The following is an 18209-nucleotide window of genomic DNA, read 5'->3' as shown; positions in this document are numbered from 1 at the left end:
AAAGTCTGATTCATTTGGTTTACAGAAGTTATTATTCTGCTTTTGAAATGTTTAATAACATTTTGATTGCTACTGAATCTCATGTTGTTGTTTTTAGCACTTGATAAAATCAGACAATAAAAGGAAATTATGTGATAATTCTTGACAGCTGCCCAGAGCAGCCAATCAGAGCCCAGAGGAGCCAATTAGAGCCCAGAGCAGCCAATCAGAGCCCAGAGCAGCCAATCAGAGCCCAGAGGAGCCAATCAGAGCCCAGAGCAGCCAATCAGAGCCCAGAGCAGCCAATCAGAGCCCAGAGCATCCAATCAGAGCCCAGAGCAGCCAATCAGAGCCCAGAGCAGCCAATCAGAGCCCAGAGCAGCCAATCAGAGCCCAGAGCATCCAATCAGAGCCCATTGGAGCCAATCAGAGCCCAGAGCATCCTGTGAGGTGTTTCCTGTACCTGTTATTGGGTCAGGGTCAGTTAGAGCAAAGTTCAGATCCAAAGTTTGTGGTCTCATTAGATCATTGATCCAAGCTGATCTGTGATTAATGAATCTGGCTCCGCCTCTTTCCTGTGCGTCTCCTAGGCGACTGCCAGCTGCCGTCGCCTCACTGACCCTGAACCAGGAGGTTCTGGCCCGAGTCATCCCGGACGACTCGAGCTTCAGGGACGGAGACTACGCCGGGATCTTCCACTTCCAGGTAGGAGTGGCCGGGACCGGGCAGAGGACGTCTTTCTGTCCATCCACCGACGGTTCTGGTCCTGTTTGTCCTCAGTTCTGGCAGTTTGCTGAGTGGGCGGACGTGGTGATTGACCAGCTGCCGACCCGAAACGGAGAGCTGTTGTTCGTCCATTCGGCTGAAGGAGGAGAGTTCTGGAGCGCCCTGCTGGAGAAGGCCTACGCCAAGTAAGAACCCATCAGAACCAGAGCTGGTCCTGGACCAGGTAGATCCAGGCTTTGAGTCTGACCCGGAGCTTCCAGAGGACACCGGGTTCTGGACAGGAGCCTCCTGGTTCTGGTGGTTTATGTTCAGATGATTCTGTTCTCATTCTGCAGATTCAGGAACAAATCAGTTAAAATCATGTGACCCCGCCCCTTTTGCCCCCCTCCTTTATGACCCCGCCCCTTTTGCCCCCCTCCTTTATGACCCCACCCCTTTTGCCCCCCTCCTTTATGACCCCGCCCCTTTTGCCCCCCTCCTTTATGACCCCGCCCCTTTTGACCTCGCGGGTTGAACGGCTGCTCTGTCTGGAGGAAGCACCACTGAGGACTTTGAGGATTTTACCGGCGGCATCGCGGAGGTCCATGAGCCGACCCGACCCGACCCGGTTCCACATCATCCAGAAAGCTCTGGGCCGAGGGTCGCTGATGGGCCGCTCCATCGACGTGAGTGAACCACCTGTCTGTCGGACCGATGGTCAGACCCGGTTCTGTTTCAGATCACCAGCTCGGCCGAGTCTGATGCCGGTCAAAGGCCACGCCTACTCTGTGACAGGTGCAGACCAGGTGAGGACCTGCCCACATCGACCCCGCCCTGGCCAGGTGGGCCAGGTGAGTAACTCTGCTTGTGATTGGCTGCAGGTGGAGTACCAGGGCGACATGGAGAAGCTGATCTGGATCCGGAACCCCTGGGGTCAGGTGGAGTGGACCGGCGCCTGGAGCGACAAGAGGTGTAGAACCTCAGAGGTTCTGATGGTCTCCATCCGAATGTCAGAACCAGAAATCCCATCAATCCAATGTAACCACGACAACCGTCTGTTGTGGCGCTGCATCAGCGATGAGGACAGCGAGTTCTGGTAGAACCTCTCTGTCCCGGTCCACCTGGGCCGCCGTCAGTTAGCTAAACCCTCAGATTTGTCTTACAGGATGTCTTTCTGCGTCACTATTCCCACCTGGAGATCTGCAACCTGACGCCAGACGCTTTGAGTGACGACGACGTTTCCAAGTGGGCGTTCTCCTGCGGGTCACCGGCCGTTCGGGGCGTGGCTAATGCGGTTGCTTCTTCCCCTGCAGAGCGCTGGAGGACCGGCTGGAGGAGGTGAGAGTTCTGACCTGGTTTGCTCGGCTCAACGGGTCGAAACGTGGCGGCTGATCCGAGCTCTGCTCTGACGCAGATCGAAATCGACGAGGACGACGGATTCAGATGTCTGTTTGGACAGCTGGCGGGACAGGTGAGCCGGTCTCTGATTGGCCGATCGGAACAGCTGCGGTCCGGTCCAACCGATGACTCTCCCCGCAGGCGAGCTGCAGAGGATCCTCATCAAGGTGGTGACCAAACGTAAGGAAGCCCTTCAGGGCCTGTGGCTCCGCCCCCTTCTCTGTTTCACCTGCAGTCGCTGCTGAGGGTTTAGCCTCCGCTCTGTCCTCCACAGGTTCCGACATCCGGACCAGCGGCTTCAGCCCCTACACAATCGCAACATGGCCAACCTGCTGGACGTGTCCTTCAAAATAAAACGCCACCACACAGACAGAGGCGGTAACAGGGCTCTTATTGTGAAAACATTGAGTGTACAGGAACCAATTTAGGGAAGTTGATGGTTGCGGTGGGAGATGGTGGTTTCCATGGTTTCGGTTCTGAGCAGATCCTGAACCGGGCCACAGAAGGACGGCAGTGGGAAACTGGGTCTGGTCGAGTTCAAGATCCTGTGAACCAAGATTGAGAACTTCTTGGTGAGTTGGCAGTTGGTCGGTGACCTCTGACCTCTGACTCCTGACCCCGCACTCGCTTGTCACCTTTGGGTTCCCTACCAGAACCGAGACGCGGATAATTCTGGGACCACGAGCTCGGCCGAGATGCGGATGGCGGTGGACGAAGCCGGTGAGTCCGCCCGGGTTCTGGCTCCGCTTGGGTCCGGGACCCGACCCGCTGGTTCCGGCTCCATTGGCCCAGAACCGGCTACAGCCAACCGGACCTCACCATCGACTTCAATAACTTTGTGAGCTGCTTGGTGCAGCTGGAGAACATGTTTGGTGAGTTCTGACCTGGCCCCGGGGAGACGGGCAGAACCCGACCCGAACCCGTCCTCAGACATGTTCACCGGACTGGACAAGGACGGGTCCAGAACTGTGGAGCTCGGCCTGATGGCGGTACCAGGCTTTGGTTCTGAATGTTTCTGTGGTCCAGTGTTCCTCTGACAGGAAGTCGGTCGGAACCGAACCGGCTCAGAGAGCGTGTTACCTTCATCGGCCTGATGGTGGCGCTCCTCCTTTCAGCCAGCGTAGCAGCAGGTGGGGGAGGGGGCCGAATGATTTTCAGGACGGTAGATATGTGACCCCTGGAGGAGTACGGAGGCCCAAAACGGCCAAAACCTAAGAATTAATCTGACATTTGAAATGATTTCTCGGTAAATATTTTAAATATTCTCTGGATTTGGAACGTTCTGCTGTGACCCGCTAACCGAGCCGGCCCGGTCCCATCTGCTGCTTTAGAGCGCTCTGTGTGAAGCTTTTATTTTGAAAGTCGTCCAGTTCTGATGTAACGGATGTTTGTTTCCTGCAGTGGCTCAACGTGTCTCTGCTCTGAAGAACGGCCCGGTTCTGGTTCCGACCCAGACGGCAGCAGATGTTCTGGTTTCTTTTGGTGTTTGGTTGTTTATTTGTAAACAAACTGATGTAATCAATAATCAATAAATGAATCAAAAATTCAGTTCTGCTTTTATTTCTTCTAAAACAAAGAAATCTCTGGGTCCAATCACAGCGCGCCTCCTGGGGGCGGAGCCTGTGACATCATCGCCCTGCCTTCTTGCGGGCGAAGTCTTCGGCCCACCTCATGGCCTCTGTGATGTCACCGCTGCTTCCGGTTCCCTTGGCGACCAGCGCCGATCCACCAGCACTCCCCCCCAGGCGGCGGCACAAGGCCACCGCCCAATCAGAGGCGGCGAGGGCCGGCGAGTCCTGCGGAGGAGAAGCACAGCCAATCAGAGGTGGCCGGTGACGGCCCCGCCCCCTATGATGTCAGCAGTTACCTTGGGAACCTGACAGGCACAGAAAACCTTCCCAGAATGCCTCTGGTGAGCGAGCAGCATCACGTGACTGAGGGGGGCGGCGGCACTCAGCTGGTTGACAGTCTTCATCAGAACCTGGAACAGAACCAGAACCGATTCGGTCATGTTAGTGCTCCGATCCCGGACCGGAACCAGAACCAGACCCAGTTCCAGTCGGATCAGAACGCGTCGGGCCCGGTTCTACTCACTGATGGCGAGTCCGTCTCCACGGCGTCCACCAGCAGCTCCATTTGTCCGCGCCGCCGCAGCAGCGCCGCCGCGCTCTCCGCAGCCTGAGCAAAGCATGATGGGACAGCATGAGCGGCGGGCGTCTCCAGGCGCCGTGCCGTCCAGGTGCGTTCTCACCTTCTGAGCCTCCAGCTTCCTGATGGCGGCGCCGATGGAGCGCAGCGCGGCCCGCAGCCGGACCTGCAGTTCCCGGCGCTGCCACTGGGGGATGGGCGTGTTGTCCACAACCTGCCAGACACAGCTCAGGGTTAAACCGTCGCCTCGCTGCTGCACTGCATCATGGGAAGGACACCTACGTCAGACAGAGCGCTGGCCTCCTTGGAGAACTGGAGGGCGGAGCCTAGGCTGGAGGGGGCGGAGCCTGACAATCTGGCTGACAGAGAGTCCACTTCCTGGGACAACGCCCGGCCCATGTCCCTCGCCTGCAGAGACCAACGGAACCGGTTCGGTCCAGTCCCACAGAATCTCAGCTTGAGTTCAGCAGAACCATTACCTGAGCCATATCCCACCTGCACAGCGTCCTGACCCGTTACCGCCACAATCCGGCTGATCCCCTTCACCTGCTGCTTCTCAGAGATGATCACCAGATCCTGGATGGATCCGGTCTGCAGCAGGTGGCTGGAAGAGACACCAGAGGTTCACCTGGTTCACCTGGTTCACCTGGGGCGGGGGAACAGGTGTGTGCCGTCTTACGTCCCGCAGCACAGCTCCACCGACGTCTCTCTGTCCGTCCCGCCGTCCAGCAGCTCAGAGACCGGGACGCCCAACGAAACGACGCGGACCGGGTCCGGATACACCTGCAGGGGGCTGAGCATGAGAACCCGGGATGCCAGGTGGGACCGGGACGACGTCTCTGCTCACCTCGTCCGCCGTCCTCAGGCCCCGGATGGCGCCGGCGAGCCGCACAGGAACCTCCAGGGTGTGGACGTCCTGATTGGCCGAGATGACGTCACGGACGCACCTGTCCACCTGCTGCAGCTGGGCGGAGCTGAGCGAACCCTGAGGAGAAACAACAGAACCTTCAGAACCGGCAGACCTGCTCGGCGGGCCGTGGATCGGGTCAGAACCTTCACGCTGAAGTCGAAGCGCAGGCGGTCGGCCGAGATACGAGAACCTCTCTGCTGGACGGATCGACCCAGAACCGATCGTAGGGCGAAGTTCAGGATGTGGGTCGCCGTGTGCTTCACCATGCAGGACAGCCGGTGGGCCTGGGGACAGGACCGGAACCAGGACCGGACCGGGTCGGAGAAAACACAGACTATTACAGAGAACAGAGACACCAAACCGAACCGAGCCAGAGCAGAACCAGAGCAGAACCGGGACGAGTCGATAACAGGATCAGTTTTCTCTGGTGTTTCCTGGCATGTTGTGAACTTTGTTAGGTGTCAGCAGCTGTTCTGGTTCTGGTCGGGCTGACTGACCAGTGTGAACACTAACATGCTACGTTAGCAGCATGCTATGCTAACAGTATGCTATGCTAACGGAGCACCAGCTGGAAGAGGTTCTTGTGGGACGGACCGGACCTCGGAGGGTCAGATGGACCGGCCCGAAACAACGCTGGCTCCGAGTCCGGACCGCCGCCAGCGCCGCATTAGATCAAGTTTTATCACTTGTGGATTTTAGCGAAGGTGAACTCTTCAGCAGGAAGCCGACCGGATCAGGATCGACTTGGCTTCCTGTTTCATATCCAAGAGACTTTAACAACTTAAAAACTTTAAATGGGTTAGTTGCTCCTTTTCTTTTGAAACTTCATTCTGTGTCCAGAACTTTCAGGTCCAATAATCCCTGGGACTGGAACTTCAGAGGAAAAGAGATCGGGTTTCCTCCATTGCTGCTCCTAGGGGCCCCATCAGCACCACCAGCAGCATTTCACCATGGATGTAGTTTAATTGTTTTAAAGCAGTCAGTGATAATTGCAGTTTACTAAGATGCATTAATGAACAGCTACAACTTAAAGATTTAACTCATAGCATCAGATTGTTGCTATGGTAACAAAACCAAACTGTGAAGATTGTTCTTTGAACTTTTACAAAGTGAACTTGCCAGGTCCTTAAAATCTTAAATTTAAATGTTAAACAATTTAAAATCTTTTAATTGATTGATGCTGAAACCATTAAGTCAAGTTCAGCAGCATTCATCATCTCTTAGTTCATTTATGCCTTGGGCCGGCTCAAAATGTGACCAGCATGACATTATTTTTTAGATCCAATGACTGATGACTTAATTTGGATTTAACAGAAAAGCTAATAATTGACATTAATTTTAATTGTACTGTTTACCACCTTATTGTGGTGGAGGGCTTTTAGGGCCCCAATGATCCTAGGCGCTATGCTGTCGGGGGCTCCATGCCCCTGGTAGGGTCACACAAGGCTGACAGGTGAGGGACCAGACAAAGCGCAGCCCGAAGACCCCGATGATGAATAAAAACATTGGACTTGGTGTTCCCTCGCCAGGACGCGGGTCACCGGGGCCACACTCTGGAGCCAGGCCTGGAGGGGGGACACGACGGCAAGCGCCTGGTGGCCGGGCTTTTTCCCATGGAGCCCAACCGGGCTCAACCCAAAGAGGAAACATAGGTCCCCCCTCCCATGGGCCCACCGTCCGTGAGAGGGGCCAAAGGGGTCGGGTGCAGTGTGTGATGGGTGGCGGCCGAGGGAGGGGACCCTGGCGGTCCGATCCTCGGTTGCAGAAGCTCTTGGGACGTGGAATGTCACCTCTCTGGTGGGGAAGGAGCCGGAGCTAGTGTTTGAGGTCGAGAGGTTCCGGCTAGAAATAGTCGGTCTCACCTCGACCCATGGCTCTGGTTCTGGAACCAGCCTCCTTGAGAGGGGCTGGACATACTTCCACTCTGGAGTTGCCCAAGGTGAGAGACGTCGGGCAGGAGTGGGCATACTTGTTGCTCCCCATCTTGGCGCCTGTACGTTGGGGTTTACCCCGGTGAACAAGAGGGTAGCCTCCCTCCGCCTACGGGTGGGGGGACGGGTCCTGACTGTATTTGTGCTTACGGGGCGAACGACAGTTCAGATTCTCCTTCCTTTTTGGAGTCCTTAGAGGGGGTACTGGAGAGTGCTCCTCCTCGGGACTCCCTTGTTCTGCTGGGGGACTTCAATGCTCACGTGGGCAATGACAGTGAGACCTGGAGGGGCGTGGTTGGGAGGAACGGCCCCCCCGACCTGAACTCGAGCGGTGTTCTGTTGCTGGACTTCTGTGCTCGTCATGGATTGTCCATAACGAACACCATGTTCAGGCATAAGGGTGTCCATATGTGCACTTGGCACCAGGACACCCTAGGCCGCAGTTCGATGATCGACTTTGTCGTCGTTTCATCGGATCTGCGGCCGTATGTCTTGGACACTCGGGTGAAGAGAGGTGCGGAGCTGTCCACTGACCACTACCTGGTGGTGAGTTGGCTCCGGTGGTGGGGGAGGAAGCCGGTCAGACCTGGTGGCCCAAACGTGTTGTGAGGGTCTGCTGGGAACGTCTGGCGGAATCCCCTGTGAGACGGAGCTTTAACTCCCATCTCCGGCAGAACTTTGAACACGTCCCGGGGGAGGTGGGGGACATGGAGTCTGAGTGGACCGTGTTCTGTTCCTCCATTGTCGAGGCGGCCGGTCGGAGCTGTGGCCACAAAGTTGTCGGTGCCTGTCGCGGCGGCAACCCTTGAACCCATTGGTGGACACCTTCGGTGAGGGATGCTGTCAGGCTGAAGAAGGAGTCCTATTGGGCCTTTTTGGCCTGTGGGACTCCGGAAGCAGCTGATTGGTACCGGCGGGCGAAGCGGCATGCAGCTCGGGTGGTTGCTGAGGTAAAAACTCGGGCGTGGGAGGAGTTCAGAGAGGCCATGGAGAAAGACTTCTGCACGGCTTCGAGGCGATTCTGGTCCACCATCTGGCAGTAAGGCACCAACACTGTTTATAGTGGGGATGGTGTGCTGCTGACCTCAACTCCGGACGTTGTGGGCCGGTGGGCAGAATATTTGGAAGACCTCCTCGATCCCACCAACATGCCTTCCATTGAGGAAGCTGAGCCTGGGGACTCTGGGTTGGGCTCTCCAATCTCTGGGGACGAGGTCGCCGAGGTGGTTAAGAAGCTCCTCGGTGGCAGGGCTCCGGGGGTGGATGAGATCCGCCCGGAGTTCCTTAAGGCTCTGGATGTTGTAGGGTTGTGTTGGCTGACGTGACTCTGCAATATCACATGGACATCGGGGGCAGTTCCCCTGGATTGGCAGACTGGGGTGGTGGTCCCCCTGTTCAAAAAGGGGGACCGGAGGGTGTGCTCCAATTACAGGGCGGTCACACTCGTAAGCCTCCCTGGCAAGGTCTATTCAGGGGTCCTGAAGAGGAGGGTCCGTCGGATAGTCGAACCTCGCATTCAGGAAGAGCAGTGTGGTTTTCTCCAGGACCCTGCTGAGGGTCCTGGAGGGTTCTGGGAGTTCGCCCAACCAGTCTACATGTGTTTTGTGGACTTGGAGAAGGCGTTCGACCGTGTCCCTCGGGGAGCCCTGTGGGGGTTTATGGGGTACCGGGCCCTTTGATATGGGCTGTCAGGTCCCTGTATGACCGGAGTCAGAGTCCGGTCCGCATTGCCGGCAGTAAGTCGGGCTCGTTTCCGGTGAGAGTTGGACTCCGCCAGGGCTGCCCTTTGTCACCGATTCTGTTCATCACTTTCATGGACAGAATCTCTAGACCAGCCAAGGTGTTGAGGGGATCCGATTTGGTGGCCTTAGGATCTCATCTCTGCTTTTTGCAGACGATGTGGTCCTTCTGGCTTCATCAGGTCGTGATCAGCAGCTCACGCTGGAGCGGTTCGCAGTCGAGTGTGAAGCGGCCGGGATGGGGATCAGTGCCTTCAAATCCGAGGCCATGGTCTTGAGCCGGAAAAGGGTAGAGTGCCTTCTCAGGGTCAGGGGGGGTGTCCTGCCCCAAGTGGAGGAGTTCAAGTATCTCGGGATCTTGTTCACGAATGAGGGAAGAAGGGAGCGGGAGATCGACAGGCGGATTGGCGCAGCGTCTGCTGTCAAGCGGGCGTTGTACCGGTCCGTCGTGGTGAAGAGAGAGCTGAGCCAAAAAGCGAAGCTCTCGATTTACCGGTCAATCTACGTTCCCACCCTCATCTATGGTCATGAGCTTTGGGTCATGACCGAAAAACGAGATCGCGGATACAAGCGGCCGAAATGGGTTTTCTCCGTAGGGTGGCTGGGCTCTCCCTTAGAGATAGGGTGAGAAGCTCAGTCATCAGGGAGGGACTCAGAGTAGAGCCGCTGCTCCTTCACATTGAGAGGAGCCAGTTGAGGTGGCTCGGGCATCTGGTCAGGATGCCTCCTGGACACCTCCCTGGTGAGGAGTTCAGGTCCCACCAGGAGGAGGGGAAGACCCAGGACATGCTGGAGGGACTATGTCTCTCAGCTGGCCTGGGAACGGCTTGGGATTCCCCAGGAAGAGCTGGAAGAAGTGGCTGGGGAGGGAAGTCTGGGCCTCCCTTCTGAAGCTGCTACCCCACGACCCGACCCCGGATAAGCGGAAGAAGATGGATGGATGGACATATTGTTTTTAAGATTGTAGAGTTGCGGGTTTAAGTGTTGGCATGGTCTTCCAGTAACATAATTAATCAGTAATATTTTGTGTTTCCTGTCAACTTAACGTGTTTTAATGCAAAAACCCGATGGATCGCCTCGGCGCCGGGCCGAGCAGGAAAACCTGGATATTACTTCTCTTTTCATCAATTTATTTTGTTATTATTTTTGTACAGCACTTTTTTAAAGTGCTATATAAATAAATTTGACATTGACCAAGGCCGCCACACACACACCCACACACACAAACTCTCTTCACGGCCAACAGAGAGGCGGAGCTTCCTCTGGCTGAACTTCAGTACGGTGACAATAAAGACATTCTGGTTCTGGTTCTGTTGGTACCTGATCCAGGTGAAGCTCCACCTGGTCTCCAGTTCTCAGGTGGTCCGGAACCGTCACCTGATGGACCACGTATCCTCCGGCCCGGTTCACCGCCTCCACTGAGAACAGAACCTCCTGGGGGATAGAACACCTGGAGTCGCATGGAGACTCGGCAGACGTTTCCCATGATGCTCGGCTCACCCGCAGCCCGCCGCGCGTCAGGTAGCCGTGGTCATGTGACTGGCCGCCCTGCTCCGAGTAGAAGCAGGTCTGGTCTAGAATCACTCCGCAGCGCTGACCCGGGCCGACTTCCGGAACCAGCGCCCGACCGTCGTACAGAGCCAGGACCGTTGCTCGGCATGCTGGGAACACTGGGAGGAGACGGGAGGAGTTACGACGTCGGCCAATCACAGGCTGCCTACCTGTGTGAGCAGCGCCTACCGTATCGGCCGTTCTCCAGGTGGTAGCGGTACTTGGGGCCGTCGTCGGTGTGAGGAACGCCGGCGTGCCGCAGCGCCGCCAGGCTCAGGACATCTGGCAGAAGGCGGGGCCGCGCGTCCACCTGCTGCTCCGCCCGCATCTGGACAGGTGACATCACCACTGACATCAGCTCCTTCACAATAAAACCTCCCATGTAGCTTTTCACAGGAAGCCAAACAACCGCCATGATGCTGGAAGCGTCAGTCTGACCTCTGACCTACAGAGGACCAGCAGGTGCATCATGGGACTCCCTCACCTTCTGGTCATGGGACACGAGGCGGTCCAGCTCCTGGCGGTCCACCTGGACGCCGCGCTCCTCCAGCATCAGGTCCACCAGGTCCAGAGGGAAGCCCAGGTCCCGGTGTAGCGACCATGCCGCCGCCGCTGCGGACGAGCAGCAGGAAGTTAGCTCACCTGCACACCTACGCCTGCAGATCACCATGCGCGGCGCGGCGGACCGGGGAAGGGGCCGCCGTCCGTCCGGAGGCAGGTCCTCTGGATCAGCCGGCTGCCACGCTGCAGGGACGACAGGAAGTGACCCTCGTTCTCATCGATGATGTCAGCGATCTGAAAGAGACGCCACCGCTAGTGACCACTTCCTGTGACATCATTCATGTGCTGCTCCTGTGGACCAACACTCACCCGGTCCGCCTCCCGGGACAGCTCCGGAAATGAGTCGCCCTGCCGGCAGAGGTCAAAGGTCAATGAAAGCACGCGGTTGCCAGCCAGAGGGATGATGGGAAATGTATTGTACCAGAGTCTGAGCCACGGTGGGCACCAGGCTGGCCAGCGAACCCGGCGGAGCCTGCAGAACCTCGGCACAGAACCGGACCGCCCGCCTCAGGATCCTCCTCAGCACCAACCTGGACCGAACAAACGGGTCAGCGTGACATCACGGCGCCGCCAGCCGATGGGCCGCACACTCACTCGGCGCCAGACATCCCAGGATGCACTCCGTCGGCGATGCAGACCGCCAGGGTCCGGACGTGGTCGGCCACGACCCGGTAGGCCCGGTCTACCTGGGCGTCCGGCTCCGTGCCCATCGTGCCGCCGTAAGGAGCTGCCTTCGATCGCTGCGGACGCAAAGACAAGTCGCCATGACGACAGGCCTGTCGGCATGACGACAGGCTGGTCGCCATGGTGACAGGCCGCCCTTCGACCGACTTGCCTGGTGGATGGCGTCCAGCAGCGGCGTGAACAGATCCGTGTCGTAGTTGGAGCGCTTCCCCTGCAGAACGCCGACCAGTCGCTCCAGTCCCATCCCAGTATCCACGCTGAACTGGGGCAGCAGCCGCAGGCTCTGGTCCGCCTCCCTGAGGCAGACTGGGACCAGTTTACACGGCTCTGAGCTGGTTTAAACTGGTCTGAGGTGGTGCGGTGCGAAGCCAGACCTGTTGTACTGGATGAAGACCAGGTTCCAGATCTCCACCAGCTCGGATCCGCCTGCGTTGACCAGCGCCGCCGCGTGCCGGCCGCCCACGTGGTCGTAGTGGATCTCGGTGCAGGGGCCGCAGGGGCCAGTGTCCCCCATCTCCCAGAAGTTATCCTTCAGACCGAATGGCAGCACACGCGACACAGGAACCCTGCGAAGCACAGAACCGGGTCAGAACCGGGTCACGTGGCCCAGAACCGGCCGCAGTCCCGCTTGGACCTACCCCAGGTCCAGCCAGATGTCCCGGGTCTCCCGGTCCGCCGACAGACCGGAGCCAGCGTCTCCTCCAAAGTACGACACGTACAGTCTGTCTGCCGGTATCCCATAATGCTCGGTGAGGAGGCTCCACGCCATGCGGCACGCCTCTTCCTGTCACACACAGACACGCTGAAGCCCCACCCACTTTGCAGAGGAAGCCCCGCCCCTGTAGCGGAAGCCCCGCCCACCTTAAAGTAGTCCCCGAAGGACCAGCTGCCCAGCATCTCGAAGAAGGTGTGGTGCGTCCCGTCGCGCCCCACGTCCTCCAGGTCGTTGTGCTTCCCTCCGGCCCGCACGCAGCGCTGGCTGTTGGCCACGCGGCGCCACAGCGCCATCTGGCTGCGGGGGTCCACCGTGCCCAGCAGCACTGGCTTGAACTGAGTCAGAACCAGAACCGGTTAGGACTGGAGCAGAACCAGAATGCGGTAAAGCTAGCCGCCTCTTTGAAAATGACAGTAAAGCCCAAACTCGATTCTCACGTGCGCCACGGCACAAGACGTTACGGCTCCCTAATTTACCAGATCCTTTCAGAGTAAAGGATCAAATTCGGTTCATGTTTCATGTACTGCAAGTAGATTTCCTGCGGCTTCACGGTTAGACATTATATTTAGGCAGTTGCAAAAGGAAATTATGCATCTGAAAATGAATTCAAATTTATGGTATGAAAACAAATACTGTTAACCATATACATGAAACCTCAATAAAAAATGGTGACGTTACACGATGCGTTCTCTCGCTCCAGGTTGACAGAAAGACATTTCTAGAAAACAGAGTCAATGGCCTACGGAGCTGATGTGTATTTCAAAATAAGAGCCGACCAAAGGAAGACGATTTGATTTTTATTTTTCAAAAGTAGACATACACATTGTTGAAAAACTCAGTTTCCAGTGACTTCTCTCACTTCTGGGTGGCAGAGGGTCACCTCTAGAGCACAACCAGCAAATGTCAACCACATCTGATGGTTAATTTCAAAATAAAAGCATGGCAACTTAGAGGGGAAAAATGAAGATGTGGATAGGGTTGCTGCCTAGAGGTGACCCTCTGTCATTGAGAAGTGAGAGAAGTCGCTGGAAACAGAGTTTTTCAGCTTTGCTTAATGTCCCCAATTATTACCGACACATTATTTCTTTTAAATAATCTACTTGCCGTAGATCAAACATGAACCGGATGTGCGCTTTTATTGTGAAAACAGCACGTAAATGGGGGGGGAACCGTAATGTCTTTAGCTTAGCTGAGCTGAGCCGAGAAACGCGCGCCCTGCCGCGGGAGCGCGCATCGCTCTAAACTCAGCTTCCATATTGATGAGAAAACGGACTGAAATCTGACCGAAGAGGAAACTTTTAAAGATATTCGTAACATTATCACGTTTCTTAACCATGTAAGCCATAAAACGGTGGGTTTTATTTCGCAGATTAATTGAAATAAATCCGGTTTTTATAGCTTTATTGACACGAACGTTTTTCAGTGTCTGATGAAAATATTCTCCGCAGATGGTTTGAAATTCCCCGATTTTTCTTTTAACACAATAATGGCTTAAAGCATTACAAAGCAGAAGCCCGTTATGTAGAACATTTTATATCATCTTTAACTGTCTGGTCCAGTGGTCCCCAAAGTACGGCCCGCGGGCCGGATCCGGCCCGCCTCCACATTTGGTCCGGCCCCCTGAACAAGGGTATTTTCATAAATGCTATGCTTACTTCTACAAAATATATTTGTATTTGATAATAAAGTTGGACTTTTGCAATAAAATGTTCATTAGTTATGAACTTTTTTCATTATTAACTATTAGTTAGTAACTATTTCATACATGCATATAATGTGACATTCTGTTCCACCCTTCTGGGGTCTGTGCCAATATCTGGCAACCCGCAGCAAAAAATCGTAACCCCACCCCTCTCAAAGAGAGAACAGAATAATGGCGAAAAGATCAGGTAAGAGAAAAATTGATTCACAATGCAGGGCATTTAACTTGCAGTGGAAAAACTTTTTTTTTGTTGTTCAATGCAAAGAAAAGGCTGTCTGTCTCATCTGTCAAGAGGCGGTGGCGGTATTCAAAGAATACAATCTGAAGACACTATGAATCCCGTCATAAAGACAAGTATGATAGCTTGCAAGGCCAAATGTGAGCAGACAAACTCTCAAAGCTAAAAAGTGGATTGTTAGCTCAGCAGGATACATTTGTACGCCAAGCTCAGCTGAACCAGTCATCTGTTCGGGCCAGCTTTCGGGTTGCTCAGCTGATAGCAAGCAGCGGTAAACCTTTCACTGATGGAGAGTTTGTCAAGAAATGCATGAGAGCTGTAGCGGAGGAGGTGTGTCCCGAGAAGAAAGACGTCTTTAATGCCGTGAGTCTATCAGCCAGTACAATCACCAGACGCATTGAAGAAATCGGCGGTAATGTATATACCCAGCTGCAGCAGAAGGCGAAAGAGTTTGAATTTTTTTCGTTAGCACTGGATGAGAGCACGGACGTGCAGGACACCGCGCAGCTGCTCATTTTTATTCGTGGAGTTACTGCAAACTTTGAGATGTGCGAGGAGCTGGCAGCCCTCCAAAGTCTCAAAGGGACTACGACCGGGGAGGATATTTTCGGAAAAGTGTACCAAACCATGGAAGAGTTGGACCTGGACTGGTCAAAGCTGGCCAGCATCACATCTGACGGGGTTCCCAATATGGTGGGCGTGTCTCGGGGTCTAATAGGACGCATGAACCGGGAGTTTGAAGAACGACGTCTCACCGCACCGCTACAAGTCCACTGCCTAATTCACCAGCAAGAACTGTGCTGCAAAGTGCTGACGTGGAATTCTGTCATTAAGGTTGTGGTGTCGTGCATAAACTTCATCAGAGCAAAGGGTCTTAAACACAGGCAGCTCCAAGAATTCCTGTCTGAACTGGAATCTGCGCACGGGGATGTGCTGTGCTACACAGAGGTCCGATGGTTGAGCCGGGGAAAAACTTTGAGGCACTTTTACGAGCTGCCACCTGAAATTAACACATCTCTTCATTCACAAAACAAAACTGTGCCAGAGCTGAAAGACCCAGAATGGAAATGGCATCTCGCATTTTTAACAGACATGACAGAAATGCTGAACAGCTTTAACTTGCAGCTACAAGGCCAGGGGAAACTCATTTGTGAAATGTACTCACACATCAAAGCATTTGAGGTGAAACTAGAGCTGCTTCTGGGACAAGTGAAAAAGCACCGTTTCATCCATCTCCCTGCTACACAAAATCTCTCTGCAGAAAACCCAGCGGTCCCTTTTCCAGCTGAAAAGTGTGTGGAAGCACTGGAAATGCTAAAGGTGGAGTTCGGTGTGCGATTCCGTGAACTACATATTTATGCAAAAGAAATCCGTCTTTTCCAGAAGCCCTTTGTTGCCGACATCGATGAAGCCCAGCCTTCTCATCAGTTTGAGTTGGCCGAGTTACAGAACTGTGATGTTCTGAAAGATGCGTTCAAGCCCAACAGCCTCATTGACTTCTATGGCGCCCTCCCAAACGACACGAACCCTAACATCAGAAAACACGCAATGAAGATGTCCACACTTTTTGGCAGCACGTATATCTGCGAGCAAAACCTTTCCCGTATGAAACTGTTGAAAACTTCAATGAGATCAAGATTGACAGATGAACATGTTGGAGACTAGACTGGAAAACCCACATTCAACTTCTCACCAGCCGGATTCAGGCCCACAGTTCAACTGATGAACGAACAAAGGTAAAATCACTTTTCTGATTTGAATGAGTCATTCTGAGTATAAAAATATAATCATAATAAAATCTACTGGGATAAAATGCATCTCCACAGCCATACTGGTAGTGGTACTGGTTGTGCTGTGGAGGTTATGTTCAGTTTCTCAGCCTGCTTGCTTTGTGGGTTTCACAGGGAAGTTGATGAGCTGCAAACAGCGACGTCTACAAGCTACTGGAACCTGCAAAAAGGTTATAAGGAAGGAACACAAGAACTCTGAGAACCTGCTCATTGGACCATTGAAGTAAGAGATTCTGCTCTGACAACTAAGCTGAACTTGGACCTTTTAAGACTGTGCATGGAGACTGTTATTTGGTTATTATTTATTTCATAAATAGTGTTATTTATTTCCTGACTTTGTTCTGTGAAGAATCCAGAAAGGGTTATTTGATTGTGCTTTCTGGAAAACAATACATTTTTACGTTTAGACACTCTTGCAATCGTCACACTTTTTCTGTTACAAACTGACCCCTGATGGGAAAAGGTTCTGATGGGAAAAGGTTCTGATGGGAAAAGGTTCTGATGGGAACATTTTCCCATCAGAGAAGGGAAAACGTTTGGTGACCCCTGGTGACCTTCCTCTATAGGACTATCTGATCTTATGCTTCATTATTTCACAACACAGCAGGAAATATTCATAAAAGCCACTTTACTCAAATCTAACTCTTAAGAAGTTCCCATTCACCAACCAACCCGCTTCCACTTCCTGCTGTTTCATCCTGTGTTGTGACGTCATGAATTCATAAGATCAAATAAAAACTGTAAAAATCAGCAGCTCATAATTTGCTGTGCCAAAATATCAGCCGGTTCTGGTTCTTTGGGCCGGATTCCCTGCAGATTCTGGATGAATCCCTGCTGAACTGGACCAGAACCAGAACCATCTATCCCTGTTTCAGTCTTCTCCTGAGCTGAACCAAACTGGCCGATCGGAACCGATAAGGTTATTTTCTGGTATCATTTCTTATATTTGGTTCTGATGTCTCTGACCCAGCTACAGGACAGTTCCGTGCAGAACTGTGTCAGAACCGGAACATACATCTCGTTCATCCTGACTGGACCGAACCGGACCAAAACACGCAGAACCAGGCTGACCTGGTTCATTCCAGCGTTCACGAACAGCAGGCTGGGATCTCCTCTGGGCCGAACCGGAGCGGACGGAACCAGCAGATGTTGGTGTTGATCCCGGAAAAAGTCCAGAAAGGTTCGACGGACCTGCGCGGCGGGCAGGCCGCTGAAGGAGCGTCCCGAGGCGGGGGAGAGCCGCCGCAGCCTCCGGAGCAGCAGCCGCATCATCTGGATCACAGCGACACCGAACCAGGTCGAACCAGAACCACGCACAGCCTCAAGGACTACAGGAGGCTTCCCGGCGCATGCGCACTGCGACGCAGTTCTACTTCTACCTTAGACCATTTGAACAGTCAGCGCTGCTGCGGCGCCTGCTGTCAGGGTGGAGCTACTGCAGCTGAAACAAACTGACAGGTTCGGCTCGGTTCTGCTAGAATTTACAAGGTCAGGATATGGCGCTCAGTCCTCGAGAGGATGAGAGTGATCAGAAATAATATTGATAAACTTATAAATAAATAATAATAATATTTATCCCGTGACATCTGAGCTATCACAGACAGACAGACAGACAGACAGACAGACAGACAGACAGACAGACAGACAGACAGACAGACAGACAGACAGACAGACAGATAGATAGACAGATAGATAGATAGATAGATAGATAGATAGATAGATAGATAGATAGATAGATAGATAGATAGATAGATAGATAGATAGATAGATAGATAGATAGATAGATAGATAGATAGATAGATAGATAGATAGATAGATAGATAGATAGATAGATAGATAGATAGATAGAACCTGAATTGAATCATCAAGAACTTCTTGAAGCTCGAGTGTCTTGTGGTTCTGGGTCGTGGTTAGAACCCAAACGCGAAGCTTCAGTAATTCAGAATTAACGTCATTAATCTAAACATATTGTGAATTTTGTAACTTTCTATGCAACAATGGTTGATTCATCTGACGTCATAAAGATCAGGTCTTGTGCGAAATTCTGTTCCCCTGTGAAAATCTGCCCCCTTGTGTCGGGAGCGCGCATTACAGCCAGAGAGGCGGATCTGACCATTTTCACGGCGCTTCTGATTAATTTCTCGGTAAAAACAACTCA

The 18209-nt window shown here is 53.6% G+C and overlaps 1 protein-coding gene and 1 pseudogene across 2 annotated transcripts; one reads left to right on the top strand and one right to left on the bottom strand.

The window, feature by feature from the left end:
- Positions 1 to 357: 357 nt before the first annotated feature.
- LOC102233884 lies at positions 358 to 3607 on the top strand (annotated as a pseudogene).
- A 19-nt stretch (positions 3608 to 3626) lies between these two features.
- On the bottom strand, positions 3627 to 17625 carry aars2 (alanyl-tRNA synthetase 2, mitochondrial). 2 transcript variants are annotated; one of them, XM_014474838.2, is made up of 22 exons: positions 17123 to 17625; positions 12468 to 12656; positions 12245 to 12390; positions 11981 to 12172; positions 11758 to 11902; positions 11517 to 11662; positions 11344 to 11452; positions 11232 to 11270; positions 11048 to 11156; positions 10846 to 10973; positions 10551 to 10689; positions 10311 to 10480; positions 10131 to 10244; positions 5284 to 5424; positions 5078 to 5215; positions 4910 to 5013; positions 4726 to 4834; positions 4513 to 4638; positions 4334 to 4444; positions 4177 to 4260; positions 3950 to 4063; positions 3627 to 3878 (listed from the first exon to the last, which is right to left on the bottom strand). In XM_014474838.2, exons 1-22 carry the CDS (start codon positions 17321 to 17323, stop codon positions 3711 to 3713), a joined length of 2922 nt encoding a protein of 973 aa, XP_014330324.1. In that variant the 5' UTR covers positions 17324 to 17625; the 3' UTR covers positions 3627 to 3710. The 2 variants fall into 2 exon arrangements, with proteins under 2 accessions (XP_014330324.1, XP_023189637.1); XM_023333869.1 differs by having other exon boundaries at positions 10131 to 10480.
- Positions 17626 to 18209: the final 584 nt, after the last annotated feature.

Source organism: Xiphophorus maculatus, chromosome 5, assembly GCF_002775205.1.
Source record: "Xiphophorus maculatus strain JP 163 A chromosome 5, X_maculatus-5.0-male, whole genome shotgun sequence".
NCBI lineage: Eukaryota > Metazoa > Chordata > Actinopteri > Cyprinodontiformes > Poeciliidae > Xiphophorus > Xiphophorus maculatus.
The sequence above is the reverse complement of the archived record's forward strand: the minus strand, read 5'-3'. Positions and strand labels throughout refer to the sequence as shown.

Bases quoted from the DNA above. Each gene is read 5' to 3' on its own strand.
- aars2 (XM_023333869.1), bottom strand. From the start codon at position 17,323: ATGATGCGGCTGCTGCTCCGGAGGCTGCGGCGGCTCTCCCCCGCCTCG. The intron at 11,453-11,516 runs GTGAGTGTGCGG...TGTTCGGTCCAG, and splicing joins CCTGGGATGTCTGGCGCCGA to GTTGGTGCTGAGGAGGATCC. The intron at 5,425-10,130 runs GTACCAACAGAA...TCCTGTCCCCAG, and splicing joins TGGAGCTTCACCTGGATCAG to GCCCACCGGCTGTCCTGCAT.